Raw genomic sequence first — 21,970 nt, forward strand, 5'->3', positions numbered from 1 at the left:
ACAATAAAGGTTTCAAACTAATTTTTGCCAAGTTTTCCCAAAACCGCCAAGTCAAGTCAAGGGACCGAGTTTACCCAGGCATGAGGAGTGCCTAATACCTTCCCCAAATATAACCATATCTCTTACCCAATTTTTTTGTGGAGACCATGCCTAAAAACATAGTTAATTATGGGTTCTAGGCTCTGATCTAGAGGATAGCTTTGGTCACTACTTTTCTTATGAAGTTCAGATCTTTATCCCTAGTTCATCAGAAACGCAGACACGGGTCTCAGGCCCTAACCTAGCTGGAGACTCAGAGAATCTCTTTTCTGTGAAATTCGGATCTTTGTCCCAAGTTCACAGGCAGACATTTACAAACAACCCCCCCAAATGACCAATGCAGGCAAGTGTAAATTAGCGCGGCCTCCCCAAGTGAAAATTCATGGCTCCGCCTTTGGAGAGAACAATAAACGGAACAAAGCACCCCTCAAGTGTGGGGAGATACGGAGAGACGGGGCGGGCTCCCAAACAGGGACGATGCGCTCCCTCCGCTATCCGGGATCCACAGCAAGCAATACAATACTTTTTGAAAAATACTGGACTATACGAGCTTACATTATATAAAAATTCAAAAGAAATAAAAACTCAAAATACTAGACTATATGGGCTTACACCATATAAAGAGAAATTGCAATGATGTATGGCCGTATAAATCTATATTTTTCAAAAAGTACGGTATGTCCACACTATTGTATGGTCCAAACCGTCCATTTGATGGGCCAGAATGTAAATAGGTTGTGCCCCAAAAATCACTCCCATAGGATGATCCTAATGTCCAGTCCCTCTCTAGATGATCAAAGGGTTAGGATCAACCTACGGAAACGATTTTTACGGCACAACCTATTTACGTTGTTTACACGGCCGTAAAAATCGTATTTTCCAAAATGTGTGTGGGCCTGTACATTTTGAAAAATACGTGTTTATACTGCCACACATCATATAATCTCTCACGTATTAATAGGGGTGCAACTCGGGTCGGGTTGAGGCTGACCCGACCCAAGGAACCCTTTTTTCCAACCCGAACCCGACCTGACCTGAACTCGACCCCAACCTGAGTTTTTAAGCTTACAAAAAAAAATCATAAAAAATGTTGGGTTTCACTCGGGTCCGGTTGCCCAAACTCTCTCCTGAACCCAACCCAACCCGAACTCAACACGGATAGGGAAAACTCAACTCGAACTCAACCCGACCCGACCCGACCCAACTCCAACCCCAACCCAACCTAACCTGTCTGGTTTGGGTTGAACCCGACCCGAGTTGCACCCCCGTTAAAACTCTTTCCATATAGAGTTGGCATGTATAAGCATCTTTTTCCCTTGCTATTTATATTTTGGGAAAAAAACACTTAGACCCCCTGTGGTTTCTGACACATTCAACTTAACCCCTAATGTTTAAAAAGTTACAAGTAGACCCCCTGAGGTTTCAATTGGTGTAAGGTAGACCATCTCAGTTGACGGTTCGTCCATAGATTGAAGGGTTAGGATGATCCTATGGAGCTGATTTTTTTGGCACACCCTATCTATGTCAGGGCCCATCAAATGAATGCTTTGGATCATCCAAACAATGTGGGCCCACTGTGTTTTTGGTAGTGTTTGGAATTGGGTATGGGGTTTGGAGGGCTGTATGGGGTCTTCATTAGCATTGATAGTGTTTCAAAAGAGGGGGTCCTACCTTATACAAATTGAAACCACAGGGGTCTACTTGTAACTTTTTAAACATTTGGGGTTAAGTTGAATTTGTCAGCAACCACAAGGGGTGTAAGTGTATTTTACCCTAAAGATGAAACCGGACATAGGAGGAGAGACGGTCGCCGTTAGACCTTCAGAGTCGTTACGTTTTCCAATTCCCAATTAAAACCTGCTCGTGTTCCACACCCCGTCACTTTCAGTTTCTCTTGCTCTCTTTTTGTGCCTACCTCCTTTGTCTTCTCCTCTCCTTTGTCTTCTCGTCCTCCCTCTCTCTCTCTCTCTCTCTCTCTCTCTCTCTCTCTCTCTCTGACTTTCTTTTTGTAGGGTCTTTTAGATCAAAATTTTGGAAATTCTTCATTTCCTTTTTTCTATTAATCATGGTTGTGGATCTTGAATCTCTCTCAGAGGCCACTTCAGGTGCGATTGGATCTCTTCTAAGCACAACAATTCTGTATCCCCTTGACACTTGTAAGACTAAGTATCAGGCAGAAGTTCAAGCACAAGGTCATCAAAAGTACAAGTGAGCACTTTCTTCCTACATTTTTCTTTTAATCTCCTTGATGGGTTTCTTTTTTAATGCTTGATTGTTCGCTCTTGATTTTTTCATTATTTTTCTTGGTGGGTCTGTTTGTAGGACTTTGTTTTAGTGTACATATGTTTATGGACTTGAGTTATGTTTTGGTATTCATGATTAGAACGTGTGATTATTTAGGCTTCTTTTAGTCTATTGTTTTAGTTGGCATTTCTATTGAGTTTGGAGTTTCCTGCTCTGGGTTTTGTTTCCTCTTGTTTTAGGTGGGCCTGTCTTCTCTTTGACATGGGTTTTCTCTGATTTTTTTTCTTTTATTTTTAATGGTTTCAAAAGAAAGGAAGAACAAGGACACACGACCCAAGAGGTCAGGTCAAGGAGGAAAACAGAGAAAATAAAAAAAAATTAAAGGGAAAGATAAAAGAATCAAGGCACTCAAGGGGGAAGATAATCAAAGGTCTCCAGTGTCTCTCTAATAACATGATCAGGTGCAAGCCTGTCTGCTTCACTATTCGCCGATCTCTTCACATGCTGGAAGTGCACATGAAAATCTTCGGATCGCTCTGGTCTCATTTAATATGTAACGCCCCGGCCATCCATGTAGATATTGTCCGGTTCTAGGCCGCAGCCCTCCCTGGTTTTTTTTTCTCCCCGCATAAAACATGTCTACACAGGGAATGGGGTCTACACATATAACCCAAGAACTTTCTCTCTCCGCTTCTGATATGAGAGTATTATAATCCACCCCCTTTAAAGAACCCAGCGTCCTCGCTGGCACATCGTACTAGAGGAGGTATGGCTCTGATACCATATTTGTAACGCCCCGACCATCCATGTAGATATTGTCTGGTTCTAGGCTGCAGCCCTCCCCGGTTTTTTTTTCCTGCAAAAAACGCTTCTACACAGGGAATGAGGGTCTGCACATATAACCCAGGAACTTTCTCTCTCCGCTTCCGATGTGGGACTATTATATAATATGTCTGCAAATATCCATGGTGGGTTCGACTACCATCCATCCATATGACATTGAGAGAGCCTCCCTCTACAATCAGAGTGTACTTAAGTCTCTTTCATCAGTGATTCTAATACCTTGCAAGAGAGCTATTGACTCTGCTTCACTGGAATCCTTGATCCCAACGGGGCTAGAGAAATCCCACCTACTCTGCCTCTAGTCATCTCTGAGTAGGCCTCCTAAGCAGGCATGCCCCGGGTTTTGCTCAAACTAGAGCTGTCAAAGTTTAACTTCATAGACCCTCGATCAGGAGGGGACCACTAAGATTCAAAAACTTCCTTATTCTCTCAAGAGTCACAGATATCCCTCTTAACACCTCCATAAATCTGAAATCGAAATGGACCTGAAAGAAGAATTTTCACCAAAACAATTCTAAGTGATGATTTTCATGTACAATTAATAGGAGCACTTGACTAGGAATCTAAAAAGTCTATCTTTTTTTCCCTTCCAAATGGCCCAAATCCTAGTCTTCAACACCACTCTCTTCCCCCTGATTCTCCATGGATCTAGAAATTTAGAGTTAAGGAGATCAGCCAACCGCTCTAGGAAGACCCATGATAGCCCAAATCTGCCAAGGATATGATACCAGATCTCTCTGTCAAACCTGCACTATAAAATGTTATGATCCACTATCTCTCCCACCTCAACACATAAGGTACAATGATCAATAATAAGCATTTGGCAAAATTGTAGGTGATCTATCGCTTGAATATCATCCTGAAAGGATGTCCATCTGAACACACAGACTCTTGGTGGGGTTGAAATACTCCACACTCTAGAAGATTAGCGACAAGTTAGTTGTAGAAAGACTTAACAGAGAATACCCAAGAGGAATTCCAGATCCAAACCCTCTTATCATCTCCAGACTTCTTTATATAGCAAGTGTCCAACAAATTCTGCAAACGAGCTATGCTTTCCATTTCTTGATCAAAGAAATTCCTTCTAAACTTGATTTTTCATGAGACTCACCCGTCTTTCCAATGGAAGCACTCCATAACATAGGCCTCCTTGTGTAGAGTCACTACAAATAAGTCAGGGAAATCCAAAGCCAATACTAACCCCTCACACCATTTGTGGTGTCAGAATTTTATCTTGTCCCCTTTATATACCATGTACTTGATACCCTCGTCAAACATATGCTTAATCTTCAAAATATCCCTCCACACTGTCAACCCATTACTCCTAAACCGGTCCTATGAGCACCACCTACCATGAAGGGAACCATACTTACTCTCGATAACTTTTTTCCACGGTTATCCAATCTCCATAACCATTTTCCTAAAAGGGCATTGTTCACACGTCTCAATCTTCTGATGCCCAATCTCCAAATCTCCATAGCCATCTCCCTAAAAGGGCATTGTTCACACTTCTCAATCTTTTGATGGCTAATCCTCCAACCTTAATTGTCTTGCAAACCTCCTCCCAGTTGAATAGGTGTATCTTCTTTTTTTCATCAGATCCACCCGATAAGAAATTCATTTGAACCTGATCAATACAGTTAATCACCGATATTGGGTACCTGAAGGTAGATAGAAAGTAAATAGGAATGTTTGCAAGGACGTAATTCTATCATCCAATGACACCAGACCCCATTCCAAGTGTCTAGCCTTTTTTCCACCTTATTTGATTTTGTTCTTTGGCACTTTAAATCTTATTGGTGTTGGTTTTATTCTTAATACTACATATTTTTTCAAAGGAATTAATTTTTGTCCTTGATGATATAGTTTTGAAACTCTCCCACGTCATCGTGGTCTCCCCCTAGTCGACTCCCTTTTACCTTGGTTGTGTTCCGCATTTTGTTGTTGCGTTCCGCGTTTTGTCCTACAAAGCCAATGAAAACTCCTTTGACTCTCCCTAGTTATGACCGCGTCAACTGAGTATTCGACCGCACCATGCCGGGTCGACCGGGTTTTTCTTCAGCCACATTTTGACGTGCATCCACGTTTTGAAACACCCTTTTTACTAGATTGGTTTTGTTCCTCTTTTATTTATTTATTTATGAACTTTTAATATGCTGCGTTGTGTTTAGTATTCATGTATATTTCTTGATGAGCTAGAGTTATGTTTTGGTATTCATGATTAGGTCATTTGACGTGGATTCTCTCTGATTTTGTTCATTTGTACTGTAAATCTCATTGGTGTTGGTTTCATTCTTAATAGTACAAGTGGGCACTTTCTCCCTATATTTTTCTTTTCATCTCCTTGATGGGTTTCTTTGTTAATGCTTGCTTGCTCTTGATTTTTCATTATTTTTGTTGGGGGGGGGGGGGGGGGGGGTCTGTTTGTAGGACTTTGTTTTAGTCCTACAATATGTTGATGGACTTGACTTATGTTTTGGTATTTATGATTTGATCGTTTTGATTATTTAGGCTTTTTTTCTAGTCTTTTGTTTTCGTTAATATTTCTATTGAGTATGGAGTTTCCTGGTCTGGGTTTTGTTGACTTTTGTTTTAGGTGGACCAGTCATTTGGTTTTTTTTCCTTTGATTTGGGTTTCCTCTGATGTTGTTCTCTTTTCTTATTTTTTTGAATGGTGAAGAGATTTTCATTAAAAGAAAGGAAGAACAAGGATAGACGACCGAGGAGGTCGGGTCACGACGAAAAACAGGAAAAATAGAAAAAAAAGGGGAAAGATAAAAGAATAAAGGCCCTAAATGGGGAAGATAGTCAAAGGTCTTAGGCAAGGTTTTAAATTTTGGCCAAAATCTGAAATTTCAGATTTCGGTGAGGACCGAAATTTCGATTTCGGCGAATTTTTTGCTAAAATATTAATTTTTTTATTCCTTTACCAAATTTCAGCCGTAATGTAATTTCGGCCTAAAACCGACATTTCGTGAGCCTTTACCGAATTTCGGCCGAAATTTTGGGATTTCGGCTAAAATTTCGGTTTCGGTTAACCCCGAAATTACCACCGAAATGAAATTTAAAACCTTGGTCTCAGGTGCCTCTCTAATAACACCATCCCGAGCAAGCCTATCTACTTCACTATTCGCCGATATCTTCAAATGCTAGAAGCGCACATGAAAATCTTCTAGTCGCTCCTGATCTCATTTAATATGTCTTCAAATCTCCATGGGTGGGTTTGACTACAATCCATCCATCTTATGACATTGAGCGAGTCTCCCTCTACAATCAGCCTACTTAAATCCCTTTCATCGGTTATTCTAATACCTTGCAAGAGAGGCCTTAACTCCGCTTTACTTGAATCCGTGATCCCAATGGTACTAGAGAAAGCCCACCTAGCCTTCCCCTGGTCATCTTTGAGTAGACCTCCCATGTCGGCTTGCCCCGGGTTACCCAAACTAGAGCCGTCAAAGTTTAACTTCATAGACCCTTGGTCAGGAGGGGACCACCAAGGTTCAACAATCAAAGGATCATCGCGCCATCCACTTTGCATTCGAGTCTTAGGCCAAGCTGCGGCAACTTGCGAGGGGTTGTGTATTAACGACGTACATAGCATAGCATATTCGGGTACAATACATCCGGGCAGGGAAAGCAGCAAGAAGCTGTTTGGCTAAGAACGTATATTGGTGGTTTGGAAATTGTCTGGGCGGCAGGTCCCGATGACCCCGGAGACACGGAGGCCAATCAACCTCTATTTTTCCATCCAACTCGTTGTTCGTATTCGTTATAGTTACAAGAGATAGTGTTTGAGAAATCCTTTATTTTATCAACCCAATTGCTCTTCTGATCTTACCTTTGAATATGCATTTTCTTCCTTTCTTTCGTGCATCAGGCAGGGAAGGAGGGACTAAGACTTTGAACATCTAATTGTCTGTCATTCGAATCAAGGAGCTCATGACTTTGATTTCCCTAGAATTGGAGCCATATCTCTCTCTCTCTCTCTCTCTCTCTCTCTCTCCATTTATTCACTCGACCCAACTTTGTTTGAATTGATTTGGTCCTGTTCTAATTCTCTAAGGAAGAGCTCTTTTCTTCGAGATGTAACATAAATTGCTAGGATTCGATAGGTAGCTGCTCATTGGGATGGGCAAAACTCCCCACCGTGTCTAGGGAGTTTTATCCTCATACGGCTCAAGAAAGAATGATTCAAGTCATCTTGGTTCTTTCTTCCTCGTGAGAGCCTGAACGGGGGATAGGCGGAATTCGTAAGTCAACCACCCCTCTTCCCTCTCCGTCACCTTCCTTAACCAAGAGGTCGGTCCATGAGTCAAACTTGTATTCAAAGAAAGGCTCGTCCCAGAAGTCTTAACCAATAGAAGAGGTCCGTAAGTAAAGCACTAGTCTTTACTCCAACACCTCCATGAATCTGAACTCAAAATGAACCTGAAAGAAAGGAGAATTTTCACCCAAGCAATTGTAAGTGATGTGATTTTTATGTACACGTAATAGGAGCTCTTGACCAGACCTCTGAAAAGTCTTATCATTTCTTTCCTTCCAACTAGCCCAAATCGTAGCCATCAATGCTACTCTCCGTAGAATCTCCTCCTTGGTTCTCTATGGGTCTTGAAACCAGGAGTTAAGGAGATCACCCAACTGCTTTGGAAAGACCCACAATAGCCCAAATCTACCAAGGATACGATACCAGTTCTCTCTGTCAAACCTGCACTCTAAAAAGATATGATCCACTATCTCTCCCGCCTCGAATCATAAGCGACAGTGATCAATAATATGCATTTGGCAAAATTGCAAGTGATCTATCGTCTGAATCTTATTCTGAGAAGTGGTCCACGTGAACGCACAAGACTCTTGGTGGGGCTGAAATACTCCACACTCTAGCCAGATGCGAACGTCGAAGATTAGCGACAAACTGGTTGTAGGACTTAGTGGAGAATACCCCTCTTATCATCTCCATACTTCTGACTTCTTTACTTAGCAAGCTTCCAAAAAATTCAGCAAATGAGCTATGCTCTGTTTCTTGATCAAAGAAATTTCTTCTAAACATGATTTTCCATGAGACTCGGCCGTTCTTCTATGGAAGCACTCCATAGCATAGGCCTCCTTGTCTAGAGCCACTACAAATAAGTCAGGAAAGCCGAAGCCAACACTAACCTCTCACACCATTTGTCGTGCTAGAATTTTATCTTGTCCCCTTTATATACCCTGTGCTTGATACCCTCGTCAAACATATGATTAAGCTTCAAAATATCCTCCCACATTGTCTACTCATTACTCCTAAACCTGTGATCCGAGCATCACCTACCATGAAGAAGGAATCATACCCTCGATAACTCTTTTCCACAATTATCCATATCTCCATATCCATTTTCCTAAAAGGGCATTGCTCACCCTTCTCAATCTTCTGATGCCCAATCTCCAATTCTCATTTCCCTAAAAGGGGCATTATTCACACTTTTCAATCTTTTGATGCCCAATCCTCCAGCCTTAATCGGCTTGCAAACTTCCTCCCAGTTGACTAGGTGTATCTTACTTTTTTCATCAAATCCATCCCATAAGAAATTCATCTAAATTCAGGTTCGATCCCAGCTTACCAATAAGAAAAAAGAAATTCATCTGAATCTGCTCAATACGGGTTAATCATCGATATTGGGCATCTGAAGATAGATAGAAAGTAAACAGGAACGTTTGCAAGGACCACTTTGATGGGTGTACCACGCAACAATACCAGACCCCGCTTCCAAGTGGCCAGCCTTTTTTCCACCTTTTCTGACTTTGTTTTTGGCACTTTAAATCTTATTAGTGTTGGTTCTATTCTTAATATTACTTCTTTTTTTTGAGAGAGAATACTTTTTTGTCCTATATGATGTAGTTTTAAAACTCCTCCGCATCATCGTGGACTCCCCTGAGTCGATTCCCTTTTACCCAATGTTTTAAATTTCGGTTTCGGGGGTAATTTCGCTCCTCACCGAAACCGAAATTTTAGCCGAAATTTGGTATATGCGCTCGAAATGTCATTTTCTTGGGCCGAAATTACCCAAATTTCGGCTGAAATTTTGTAAAGGAATAAAAAAATAATATTTTATCATGAATTTCGCCGAAATTTTGAGCAATTTCGGTTTCGGTATGTTTCGGTTTCAGTCCTCACCGAAATCTGAAATTTATAACCTTGCTTTTACCTTGGCCGCATTCCACGTTTTGTCCTAGAAAGCCAATAAAAACTCCTTTAACTCTCCGGAGTTATGAGAGCGTCAACCAAGTACTCAGTTACGTCAATTGAGTGCTCAACTGCGTTGTGCCGAGTCGACTAGGATTTTCTTCTGCCTCATTTTGACCTGCATCCATGTTTTGAAACACTGATCTTTATACTAGATTTGTTTTGTTCCTCTTTTATTTATTTATTTATTTATGAACTTTTAATATGCTCAATGCTGTATTTAGTATTCATGATTAGGCAGGTTGATTACCTTCAGCAGTTTTCTGTATATACATAATTTTAATTTTTAATATTTATTTATGAACTTTTAATATGTTCAATGTTGTGTTTAGTATTCATGATTAGGCAGATTAATTGCCTTGAGCAGTTTTCTGTATATACATAATATTCATTTTTAGAATTTATTTATCCTTTCGCATGTCGAAAGCACCTACATGTGTTCTATGTTAGTATAGAAGAGTTTGGTGTATTATTATTCTTGGATTCCAAATCATTTTTACATATCCTTGTTATTAGGTCATCAATATTGCAGAATTTGAAGAAAAAAAAATTACAGAATTTGATTCTTTGTTCCATGCTTTAATTTAGTTTGAGATAATAGTTCAAAGGAAAAGAAAAAAAAAATCTAGAATCTATATAACCCATGGATTCTAGTTTGGTTGTTCAGTTCAGAATTATGCTAGGCCTTCACCCATATCTTTGGCGTTATAACTTATATTTTGTTTTTCAAATAATCTTTGGGTTCAGGTTGATTCAGGTCTTTGATTTCTTTGGTCTGATTTATCATCTGTAAAATGATAAATCAGATCAAACTCATTTATTTGCAGTGTCTGGTTCTCAAAGAACTTCTCTTGCAACTTTGCAAGTACTGTGGGGTGCTGCTGGGTGGCAGAGTGGTAAAGAATCAATGTCCATGTGCAACACCCTTGATATTACCTTGTTTTATCTAGTGACTATGAGAGTAGGAAATAAACAAGGAAGGCGTTAAATCATCTTAAACAAAGTCGAAATGAATTTTTCTCGTTCCATCTCCTATGGTATCAGAGCATGGCCTGCATTTTTGTGCATGAAAGTTATTTTATTGTCTACTTATGCTTCTAGTGGCTCTTCATTTTCTTTAGTGTGACATGGCTAAAGTTGATTTGACTCGAGAGAGAGTTTGTGATTGATGTGCTGTGTTTTATACTCACTTGGGTGAGTCAAAAATATTTTAGATTGGCGGACAAAAATGAATCGACTCAGCTAGAACCCAACCCTCTTAGGAGTTGCACCTTTTTTTCTGATTTACGATTACACGTTATGAGCATTTCTCCGCTCTTTTAGCCTTACCCCTTTTTCTCCACCTATGCAGAATTTGGATTTTATGTGATGTTAGTGATGCATGTGGACAAGGGTAGACAATATAGATGTAGCTCTGAAACCAATTGGTGTAGGACAGCCGCCATTTAAAAGTATTGATGTAGGACAGTCAATAGAAAGGGATGTATGTTGGTCAATATTTGTCTCAGCTAGGGTAATAATTGGAATTGGGCTCAGGGTTTGGTTGACTATGGTAAGGAATAAGGAATGACTATGCAGGTAAGGTTAGGCAAACAATAGGTGAGAATGGACTGTTGTGACAGGATTAAAGAATTTACAGATCTGGACAGATATGAAAATAGGTTAAAATTCTGATATTTTTTGATAGATCTGAAGGTATATGATTAAGGTTAAGGATCTTGGTCGTGATCTAGGCTGAAGCATGGGGATTAAAGTTTCAGGTTTAAGGACTGATGGTAGGGTGCACTAAGAGCAGGTCATAGGCTGATTTTTAGGGTACTGTTGCAGGGCTGAAAGTAACAGTTACAGGGTTTAGGGTAACAGGCTTCTACGGCAGTCAAGATAGTTAATATGATGTGCCATTAAGGTTGTGGGTAAGAGTTTGATGACATGATGGGCTTTATACTTGTTGCAATGGACTGTACCTAACAGTCTTCTAGTGGTCTGTCACAGTCATAAAGAATGAACTGTTTGGCTACAGGTAATGTTACAGACTAGGTAAGGTTACAGTTGGGTATTCAGGTAGGAGATCAAACAGGTAATGTTACATACTAGGTAAGGTTACAGTTGGGTAATCAGGTAGGAGATTGGGATTCTTTAACAGGCTCACGAGTAGGGGTGCAACTCGGGTCGGGTTCAAACCAAAAAAAGAAGTCGTGTTGGGTTGAGTTTCTTTCGGGTCTGGTTCGGGTTCGGGTTGGGTTTTCCTAACCCGGGTTGAGTTCTTCAACTGGAATCTTCGATTGCATCACATACGATTGTCCTTTTTAAAGGATCAAGTAATTCCAATTTGCAAGTAGGCAGTCATGTCGGGAGTTTGAAGTAGTGTGATCACCAGGTACTCCTTCGCTGTATTCCTTGTCATGTGTCAGCTTAGGCAAAAAGAAACTTAGGTCTTCCACTTCATTAGGTATGTAGGCATCTGCTCGTGCACTGGCGATTAAATAGTAAAAATTTGGGAGGGGTCCAATGTTATGATTGGTGACTCCGGAGCACATATTGACAAAAGTATCCTCTTGGATCTGCTAATCTTTTCTTGCCCCAAATTCTTTTTCTTTATCAGGAGCATATTCATTTCTTTAAATTGACATTGCAGTTCTTGCAGTGCAAGTTGCAAAATTGCATTTTCTTCTGTTAACTCTTTCCTCCATATCAATCCTCATTTGCCTTTCTTGCTGTATTTTTCGTATAAACTCTTTGACTCGATTCTCCAATCTAGCGTTGGCAAAAACATCCCTAGGCATTATCTTACGCTCCTGTTGAGTATGTCAAACAATTTGCCTCTTCCAAGCAGTTTGGATGATGATTGATGCCCTCTTGATACCCATCTGATGTGCACAAGCTTACTTCTGATGAAACCAACTCTAAAGGGTGATTGCCGCTTTCTGTATCCATAAGTAACGTGAGCGACCCATGTACTATCGGAATTGACTAAATGAGAAGTGTGAATTTTGTCCGTCGCTTGAAGTCGGCACTCTTCGTGCTACCAATCATCGCATGCAAGCCTGAATCTGGATGGGTAAAGTGACTTATCTTTTATGTGCTTTCTTGGCTCAGTACATTCGGCAAGTTTTCTGGATCCTCAAACATGCTAGCAACTTAATTGCCTGATCCTTTGATTTCTTGGCTTTCTTCTCTTGAATCCTTCTAGATCGAAGCTTTTGGTTTCTCTATATCGCCTTTGACATAAACCTTTCCAAATACTGGTCGTCGATCCAACGAATGATGGGTGGGTTTCCCGTTAGACTTCGTTGCTGCTCCAGTGTCGTCCACCAATCCCTGTTGTGCTTGGGTCTTCCCATCATAATCCTGCTATTTCAAGTTGCTATTCTAACCTATGCTCTTATACCAAATGATGCATGAATGGTGTATCGATTACAATCCACGTGCTTGGCTCTTCCCATCATAATCCCGCTATTTCAATGTGCTATATGCTCCTATACCAAATGATGCATGATGGATAAGAGAAGACAATATAGATGTAGCTTTGATAAAAAAAATGATGCAGGATGGATAATGAAAGACAAAATAGATCTAGCTCTGAAACCTATTGATGTTGGACGGCCTAGAGAAAGGGATTTGTGTTGATCAATATTAGTCACAGGAAGGGTAATAATTGGAATTGGGTTCAGGGTTTGGTTGACTAGGGTAAGGAATACGGAATGGCTATGCAGGTATTACAGGTAGGTAAACAGTAAGTGTGGACTGCTGTGACAATGAATAGAAAACCAAAAAAAACTTATATCATCTTTTTCACCTCTTGAAAAGGCCATTTTATAAATCAGAAGTCATTTCATGAACCAACTAAAGGTCCATGTATGCGTACACCATGAAATCAAATTCCTAATAAAATTCGGACAAAACTTAACAATCGCCATTTGCAAGAGTAAAAAAGAAAAAGAAAAAAACTATTTACATCCATAACTTAGTAACTATGATTAATTTTCAGTTGTTCCCAAGGATTTCTCCTCTCGTTTCACATCTTAACTGTAGAGATCGAGATCAAGCCCTCACAACGGAGAGATCGAGATGTAGATAGAGAGATTCCAAATGTGGGGTGCGATTGAGGTAGAGATGTATAGGGTTCAAATGGGTGGGGAGAGAGAGAGAGAGAGAGAACTGTGTGCGTCAGAGATATAGAGGAGTCAGGATAGGGTTATGGTTTTTACATTTTATTGAAACTTTCTTTATTACCCTTACGACTCCCCCCCACGTACCCAACCAGAGGTAGGTCAGTTTAAGTTGAACTGGTTTACCCATTCACCCCTGCAGCAGAACTTATTTATATGAAAATCAATAATGTAAATGTTTTTATTCTTCATTCTTTTATTACCCATTTATTTAATAGTTTGCATGTAAATAAGTGAATATCCCCATTTGACTTCAATCAAAATTATCTCATATTGAAATTCCAAATGGTTAAAAAGTCAACTTTCCAATTCATGAACTAAATCCGATTTCTAGGTGTTGGATCAAAATTTCAAATTTTCAATATGGGGTATTTCACTTTCACCATTCTTAAAGGCTTATAATTTCTGTTATGTCCAAACATTACTAAAATCCCTTATATTTTAGCAAAACTTTTAAGGGAAGTGAATCAGTGATATTTACGCCCACCAGTGACACCCAACGTCAGTGTATCAATGGCAAAAAGGGTTGCTGATGTACTTTATGTCAGAAAAATCCAGTGGCTTTGATTGCAAAGTACACTGGCAAATGGGTGTCCCTGGTGATAAAAGGGGCGTAAATATCATTTCCCAACTTTTAATCTGTGTAACTCACTTCATTATGTCTAAAGTCATACATTTAATTTGAAGTACTTATATTATGAGGGTATTCAGTTAAGTCCTCAAGTCATAAGTAAGGAATTAGTTTATCTACCATAATGATTTTATTGTAAATACTTTCAAAATAAATTTTGCATATGAGGTTCTTAAATCCTCCCCACCCCCTCTCTTTTTTTCTTCTTCACTCTCCCAGGTGGCTTTTTCTAAGAAGCGATGTTGCCACAACCCTCTTACCATCGGAATCACTTTGCATCACAAAACATTTTCCTTGTGATCTAGGATTCAGATAGGTTGTTCCTTGAATTTTTTGAATCATCCCTGTTATGAACTGGTTCATAGTTTAGAATCTGCGACGGATCAGGTTAATATTTTCTCAACATCGATAAATGTAATAATTTATGGATGGCCAATAATTTAGGAGGCAAAGCTACTATGTAAGCTCCCTCTCCAATTCTTAGCAGAATTTTTCTACGAATTCAACTTTTCTTTCATCTTGAATCGCAAAATGCCCTTAGAATGCGAAACTTTTAAAGATACTAGGTCACCTATATGAACATCTAAGTTTCACCTGCGGTTAATAACATAGCATTTTTGTTGGATTTGAGCAACATGTGTATGGAGTCTTATCGTGAATAACCTTAATCTCTTCAATAGTCTCTTGAATTATCTCTAGCCCAAACAATTTTCTTTCCTTCACTTCACCCTAATAAATTGTGGATCTACACTTCCTCCCATATAAAGCTGCAAAAGATGCCATCCCTTTACTAGATTGGTACATGCAAAAATACAAAATAATGAGAAAACACAACATAAATTTTATGTATAACAGGGCATGGCTAAAGCTGCACATGCCTTGATTTTGTCAGGGTGTGTTCAGCATATATAACAGGGCATAGCTAAATCTACAAGTTCCTTGATTTTATTAGGGCATGTTCGGCAATCATTCTCCCCAGGGCTTCTCCAATTTTTGCCTATTAGAGAATGAGAAAAACTAAAAAATTGGGAAGATCTTGTTTGGCAAACAAGGCCTGTTTCCTCCTGTTTCTCTAGATCCCTGCATAACGGCGCAGGAGAATGATTTTTTGCCCCTTTTTAAGCCTTGTGGATTTGCTTTGGGCGATTCTCATTCTCCCGTTGCTGCCCGTTTCATCTGCTCTGAGAGAATGAAAAACGTTGCCAAACATTCCCTTAGTTTTTCGTAAAGTTGAAATGATTTTAACTTTTTTCAATAAGAATACAGAAAATTAATTATAATATTGTAAGATATAGTATATGATACTAGAAAGTGTGCATTGTGTTATATATAGAGTTTCTTTGTGCATTCTTTTTTTTTTCTATTTTTAATTATTATTTGTTAATTTTAATATTTTCAATGCATGAAATTAATTATTTTTTCTAATTTTAAATGAAATAAATAATTTTCTAACATTTCTAAAGTTTCATCTCAAATTTCATCATTTTCATAAGTTTCCAAACTTTATTTTTCTAATTTCAAGTGTTTCCATTTAGAGTTGAAAATTGTTCTTGATATTTTATTGAGGAAATGTAATTTCCAAATGGTTGTATCACAATATTAAGGTCTAAATTTTGTATTGGCAGTGATAAATCGACCCCCAAATATCTTAAATTGACCCCCTATGTGTCTCTCTCTCTCTCTTCTCTGGATTAGAGAGAGAAAGAGGAGAGAGAAAGGCACATAGGGGGTTGATTAAAGATATATGTGGGTCGATTTATCACTCCCCATTTTGTATTTATGAAAACCTCCTTGGGGAAGTTTAGATCAAAAATTTACACAAATATTGAAGTTGGCCTCTAAAATTTTTCACAATGAATAGAATTTATTTGGAGCAGAATACTTTGTCGCTATGGGACCTTCTGCATCATGGATTAAGATAACAATCATCTATTGCAGATGTTTTATTTAATTTCTTTTGCTTCGGCTTATGTAGGAACCTTTCAGATGTTTTGTGGGAAGCGGTTTCTACCCGCCAAGTTCTTTCATTATACCAAGGGCTTGAGACTAAGAATTTGCAATCATTCATAGCACAATTTGTCTACTTCTATGGTTATAGCTATTTCAAAAGGCTATACTTGGAGAAGAGTGGAAGCAAATCCATAGGAACAAAAGCAAACTTGGTTATTGCTGCCGCTGCTGGGGCTTGCACGGCCATAGTTACACAGGTAACACTTCTTTTTTTGCTCCATGTTAACAATTTTTTTATCAAGTTTCCATTTTATTTTCACATTCAAATTTAGGGGCAAGTCTTTTGTGATTTATGTTGATGATCCATAACTTCAGAAAAATGTCTAACCAATTCTATTCTATAGCCACTGGATACAGCATCATCCAGGATGCAAACAAGTGCTTTTGGGAAATCCAAAGGACTTTGGGAAACACTTTCAGAGGGTTCGTGGAGTGAGGCATTTGATGGTCTTGGCATATCACTTCTTCTGACCTCAAACCCTGCTATTCAGGTATTTGGCTATATGCCTCATAGTCCTAATGCTAACCATGTGTGAGATATTAGAGACTGCAGTGGGTTGTATTTTAAATAATTTTTTTTCGGTTTTATGTCTTGTGAATTTTTTTCTCTTACATATCCTTTACACTTTACACGGATGCCTCTGTTATGAAATGGGTTTCTTGTTTATTGTCTTTAGTCTACAGTGGGTTGTATGTTAAATAGTTTTTGTGGTTTTTATATCTTGTGATTTTTTTTCTCTCACATATCCTTTACACTTTACACTGATGCCTCTGTTATGAAATGGGTTTCTTGTTTATTGTCTTTAGTCTCCTAGTAATTTTCATAAACAAATATACCATTAAAAGGGAAAAACATAGAACATTTTCATGTAAAGTATGAGGAATTCTATATGGCATAGCAAGTAGCAGCTTTCGACAACAAGGATCGAATCAGAGACCTCAGAGAAGGGGATATGATGCTAAAGGAACGCCGGGCTCCAGTCTTCAATCCTAGGGGAAAGTTCCGAACTAACTGGTCACCACCCCTACATCGTTGATGGAGTTATGCCCAGAAAAGCTGTCGACTCCTCGATTAAAATGGTGAAAAAAAATCAGAACCTACTAATCTCGATCAACTCAAAAGATACTATTGTTGAATGTCGGAAGGCCATCTTTGACCGACCAGATCCCAAACAGATAACCCCAATCATCAAATCCTCTTTTGAAAACACTTTGAGCTCATAAAAACAAAACTCATTCACAAAATACCCTTAAACCAGGGGCAAGTCCCTCGAACTACATCGAACCTGATCCCAACTTCATTGGGGTACGTAGGCATCCTGGATATCCCAAGTTCGGTTGTATTTCACAAAACAAACCAATTCCCCTCTTTCTAAACCTTAAACCTGCAAGTCCTTCTGATATTCAAGACCGAGGAAGTAGGACAAGAGAAAAGAAAAATGAAAACGAGGAGATCTGAAGATCCACTAAATCGAAAACCTGAAAAGGTAACTTATGCAAAATTCAGGATCATTCGCTAGCAGGAATGAAAACCCGAAAAGGCGAGTTAGGGCCAAAACGGTCCATCAAGTCAAAAATATGCAAAAGACGACTCGACCGTTGGCAAGGCATTCCCTCATAAGGGACCATTCGAAGCACTCCTGGATTCAAACCAAAGTTGTCAAAACCAAACAATGTAAAGGGTGTAAGGAGTCTAAGGACCATGATTGAAACACCAGGGGCAGGGAACACTGCCCATGTTTAATCATTTCATAACTCATCTAAAAAGAGGCCAGACTTAAAATAAATAAAAAACATTTATTTAAAAAAGAAGTCGGGACTCTCCCCAACTCCCCGCAGAGAACACCTAGCATTGTCCAGTACCAATAGCTTAGGTGATCATGTCTCAAAGGGAAGCAAGACAAAGCTCCGCTCAAAGCAAAGAAAAAATCAAGTGTGTTGCATCATCCGACGCTCAGAAGGTCGTACCGATAGATTGTAAATAGTGGCCAAAAAGCTCTCTGAATATGTACTCCTGTGCCATCAAATGAAATCAGTTTGCCTCCCATTTCTATCAACTTTTCTCTTGTCTATCGAGACAAATACACTAGGGGCATTTACATTTTCAGCCACCGGAAACAGCGACTGGAAATGTAAAGGCACAAGACAATCAAGGTCAAAGCACCAATATGCAAGGAAGGAAACTGCAATCATCCAAATCCTTTCATCTTGGGTCGCACTTCAGCACTTGTTGGATCACCATGGCCCATGCCTCTATGTCATGCCTTTGTCAATTGATGTCAGCAGCACATTGCTTTTGATCATCTCTTTCTACATGTTGCTCTGTTTGAAGAAAGCCATGTTTCTAGATGCTACTTATATTTCTATCCTAACTTATCATATAGGCCCTGATGATTAACTAATGTAGAGTGAAACATAGTTACCGGAAACTTCCTAGTTAGATGGGAAGCTCGCTTAACCAAAACTCACTTCAGAAGCTAAGTTCTTCTCGCTTCCCAAATTTAAAGGAAGCGCACTTCCAAAACACTACCTACGTGTTTCCTCCTAATTAAAGATTATGCTCCTATGTAGGTGATTATTTCTTTTAGTACTTCATATTTTGGTGATTATTTCTTCCTAAAAGAATATTTTCTCTTCTTGATGACGCTGAAAGATCTTTTTTTTTTTTAAAGTGCATTTAAAACTTGAAAACTCGTCTTAAGTTTCAAATGAAATTTATGTGGAACTTTTCCCAAAATCTTAATATTTGATAAATATGAATAAAACATGTGAAACTGTAAATTTCTAAAACTAGTAATTCTAATTGGTCACGAAGTTTTATTTTCAGCTTATAATCTCTACCTATATTAACCTTTCCTTCCTAGCCTACTACAATCCTACTCTTTCTATGTATATTTTTTGCTTCCAATGAGGCTTTTTATATGCTTCATGTTGACTTTCAATGATACTTTTTAAACATTTTCTCTTTATTTTTCTTTAAAACTTCTCGCTTCCCGCTTTTTTACTCTTCTGAACCCCTCCCTCCCTCTTCCGCTTCTTGCACTTGCTTCCCACCGTGGCAACTATGGTGCGAAACATGCTTCTAATGCAGCTCGGTCTTCTTATTATGGCAAATCATGAGTTTTTTCATCTTATACCCTGCCAGTCTATATATTAAAAAACCTTGAGAATAAGATAAATCTAGCAGCATTCATGTTGAAATTCTGGTCAATGATATGCGTAGTTAGTAATATTTGGATTTTGAATAATTTATTAAGTAGCATGGTTGAAGAACACGACCTTACTTTCTGTTTAAGAATGATATCCAGGAGTTTCTACATATTGTTCATTGGTTAATAAAGGAATTAATCTGGAACTTGAGTTCTGACTTTCGATTCTCATTACTTGGCATTGTACGCAGTACACAGTCTTCGATCAGCTGAAGCAAAGGCACCTGAAGAGTCAATCTAACAATAAAACAGGGATTACAACCGCACAGTCATCCCCCATTGCTCTCTCTGCCTTCTCAGCTTTTCTATTGGGTGCCATTTCTAAAAGCATCGCTACCTTCATTACATATCCGGCAATCAGGTTGTCAGATAACTCATGTTTCTCTCCGACACTTATATTAGATATTATCATGGTTTTAAATTTCGGCCGAAATAACGAAATTTCGCATATCGGTTGGGACCGAAACCGAAATCACCAAAATCAAAATGTGATTTTTTAAGTGCTTTTCTGAAATTTGGGGTTCGGCTATATCCCAAACCGAAACCGAAATTTAAATCCTTGGATATTATTGAACTCTCCATGTATGATCTGTGGACAGGTGTAAAGTCATGATCCAGGCTGCTGATTCAAAAGATGAACCCATGGGAGTCCAATCTAAGCCACCAAAAACTGTGATGAATACAATATATACTATCTGGAAAAGTGAAGGTCTTCTGGGTTTCTTCAAAGGGTTGCACGCCCAGATTCTTAAAACTGTTCTGAGCTCTGCCTTGCTATTGATGATCAAGGAGAAAATCACAAGGAGCACATGGGTGTTGATGCTTGCCCTCCAGAGGTATGTCTTAACCCCTAGAGGCAGACTAAAGGGTGCTTAGTACCTAGATAGGCACTATTTACCTAATTTCCATTTAGAGAATAACACGGTCATTCTATTTTGAATGACCATGGGGAGAATTTTTGTAGACGAGAAAATAAGCACCTGTCAGGATTATTACATGATGAATTGTTGCAATAATTATGTAACTCATTTCATGTTTTAACTAAACGGATTTTTGCTTGTGTATAGATCCTTTGATTTTTTATTTTATTTTATTTATTAGAACAATAAAATGGATTTTATTCTCAACTCAACAAAGCATTTGTCCCAGACTAGTTGGGGTCGGCTAAATGAATCATTTAGAAAAAATTCATGAAGAAGGTGAAAGGAATCTATCCGGCTCTAATCCTGGCTCTAGTTGGGTTCTTTTACGTGGGATTTTCTTCCATTCTTCCTTTTTACCAATAAAGTCCAAAAAATGGATTTTATTGGTAAATGTAAAAATTTACAAAGTGGATTATTTCCGAAGATGCAAATATAAAATACAAGAAACACCATAACCTACGCCGCATTTGTAACATAGACCACTAAGATTATAAATTAGCAAGGCCGTGTTTTTGCCAAGACAGCCAAACGGACGGACAGGCCCTGTTTGGATTGCAAGAAAAACATTTCTGGCAGAAACATTTTCTTGGGAAATTTTTTTTTCTCTCTACAATTTAGAGGGAAATGATACAAATATGGTTAATTTATAGGGATATTATCATAAATTGAAGGCCCTACATAAAAATTGAATGGGGTTGGTTCAGGATCTTTTTAATTTGTAAAATAAAAAACGTATGAAGCTTTAGAAATATTTTTCCTTTACAACTTTTTCAGAAAATTCCTACAATCCAAACATGGCCTTAAGCCCTTAAGTAATCTTCATCAAAATATGAAGAACTACCTTTGTATTCAGAATTTCTTACTTTTATCCTCATTGATGGTGTTGTAAATTGTAAAAAGAGATTTAATCTTAGAGGAATGGTTCCGTAGGGCGGAACGTCATTGTAATACAATGGGGTGCCCTCCACGACATAGCGGGTCCCAAATTTGATTGATTTGAACCATCCATTTCATAATCCTTGCTTTGGATCTATCATGGACCAAAAATCGTTCAAACTATGCATTCCTAACATTCAATGTTTTTTGTGGCTTAATGTGACAGCATTGTCTATACGGAGTTTTTCATCGTCCATGTTAACATAAGATATCTAAAGCAAATCCTATAAAGTTGACAATTTTGATTACTTGTGCAACTCGGGTTGATATTTGGGAATTTTAGTTGGGCTTTTACCATAAAACCGGGTCACATTTATGTTTAGGGATGTGATAAATCTCCCCTTTTGATTACTTGGGATACCCAGCAGCAATGTATCAATGACTGCAGAAGGAATGATGTACTTCACGTCAGAAGGATTCTATGGGGCCGATTGCCACATACACTGGCCTGGGTGTCCCAAGTAATCAAAAGGGGCGGATATATCACTTCCATTATGTTTATTCTAATTCATTTTTTTAGCAAAAGCTCAACCTGGACTAACCCAAACCGCAACCCTAATTACTAGGGAGCGCCTTAAATTTTATTGAATAGGTAAAAAAAATACAAGAGGGGGACTTCTCACCTTACCTTGAAACCTATGACTACTGGAATTACATACATCAAATACTTGGAAGACCCAAGGTATCGCATCTTAAAGCACATCTAGCTTTAGTAGGAAGATCCCTCCATTGCCTATGCCTAAATGTAC

At 38.7% G+C, this 21,970-nt stretch overlaps 1 protein-coding gene across 1 annotated transcript; it reads left to right on the forward strand.

Annotated features, from left to right (window-relative positions):
• The first annotated feature begins 2,000 nt into the window (after window positions 1-2,000).
• LOC143852819 (peroxisomal adenine nucleotide carrier 1-like) lies at window positions 2,001-20,428 on the forward strand. Its single transcript, XM_077362432.1, has 5 exons — window positions 2,001-2,247; window positions 16,119-16,350; window positions 16,498-16,644; window positions 19,554-19,723; window positions 19,962-20,428. The coding sequence occupies exons 1-5, from the start codon at window positions 2,105-2,107 to the stop codon at window positions 20,236-20,238; spliced, it is 969 nt and encodes a 322-aa protein (XP_077218547.1). The 5' UTR covers window positions 2,001-2,104; the 3' UTR covers window positions 20,239-20,428.
• The last annotated feature ends 1,542 nt before the right edge of the window (window positions 20,429-21,970 follow it).

Source organism: Tasmannia lanceolata, unplaced genomic scaffold (genome assembly GCF_043159265.1).
Source record: "Tasmannia lanceolata isolate RefF3 unplaced genomic scaffold, GAP_Taslan_0.1 ptg000019l, whole genome shotgun sequence".
NCBI classification, from domain to species: domain Eukaryota; kingdom Viridiplantae; phylum Streptophyta; class Magnoliopsida; order Canellales; family Winteraceae; genus Tasmannia; species Tasmannia lanceolata.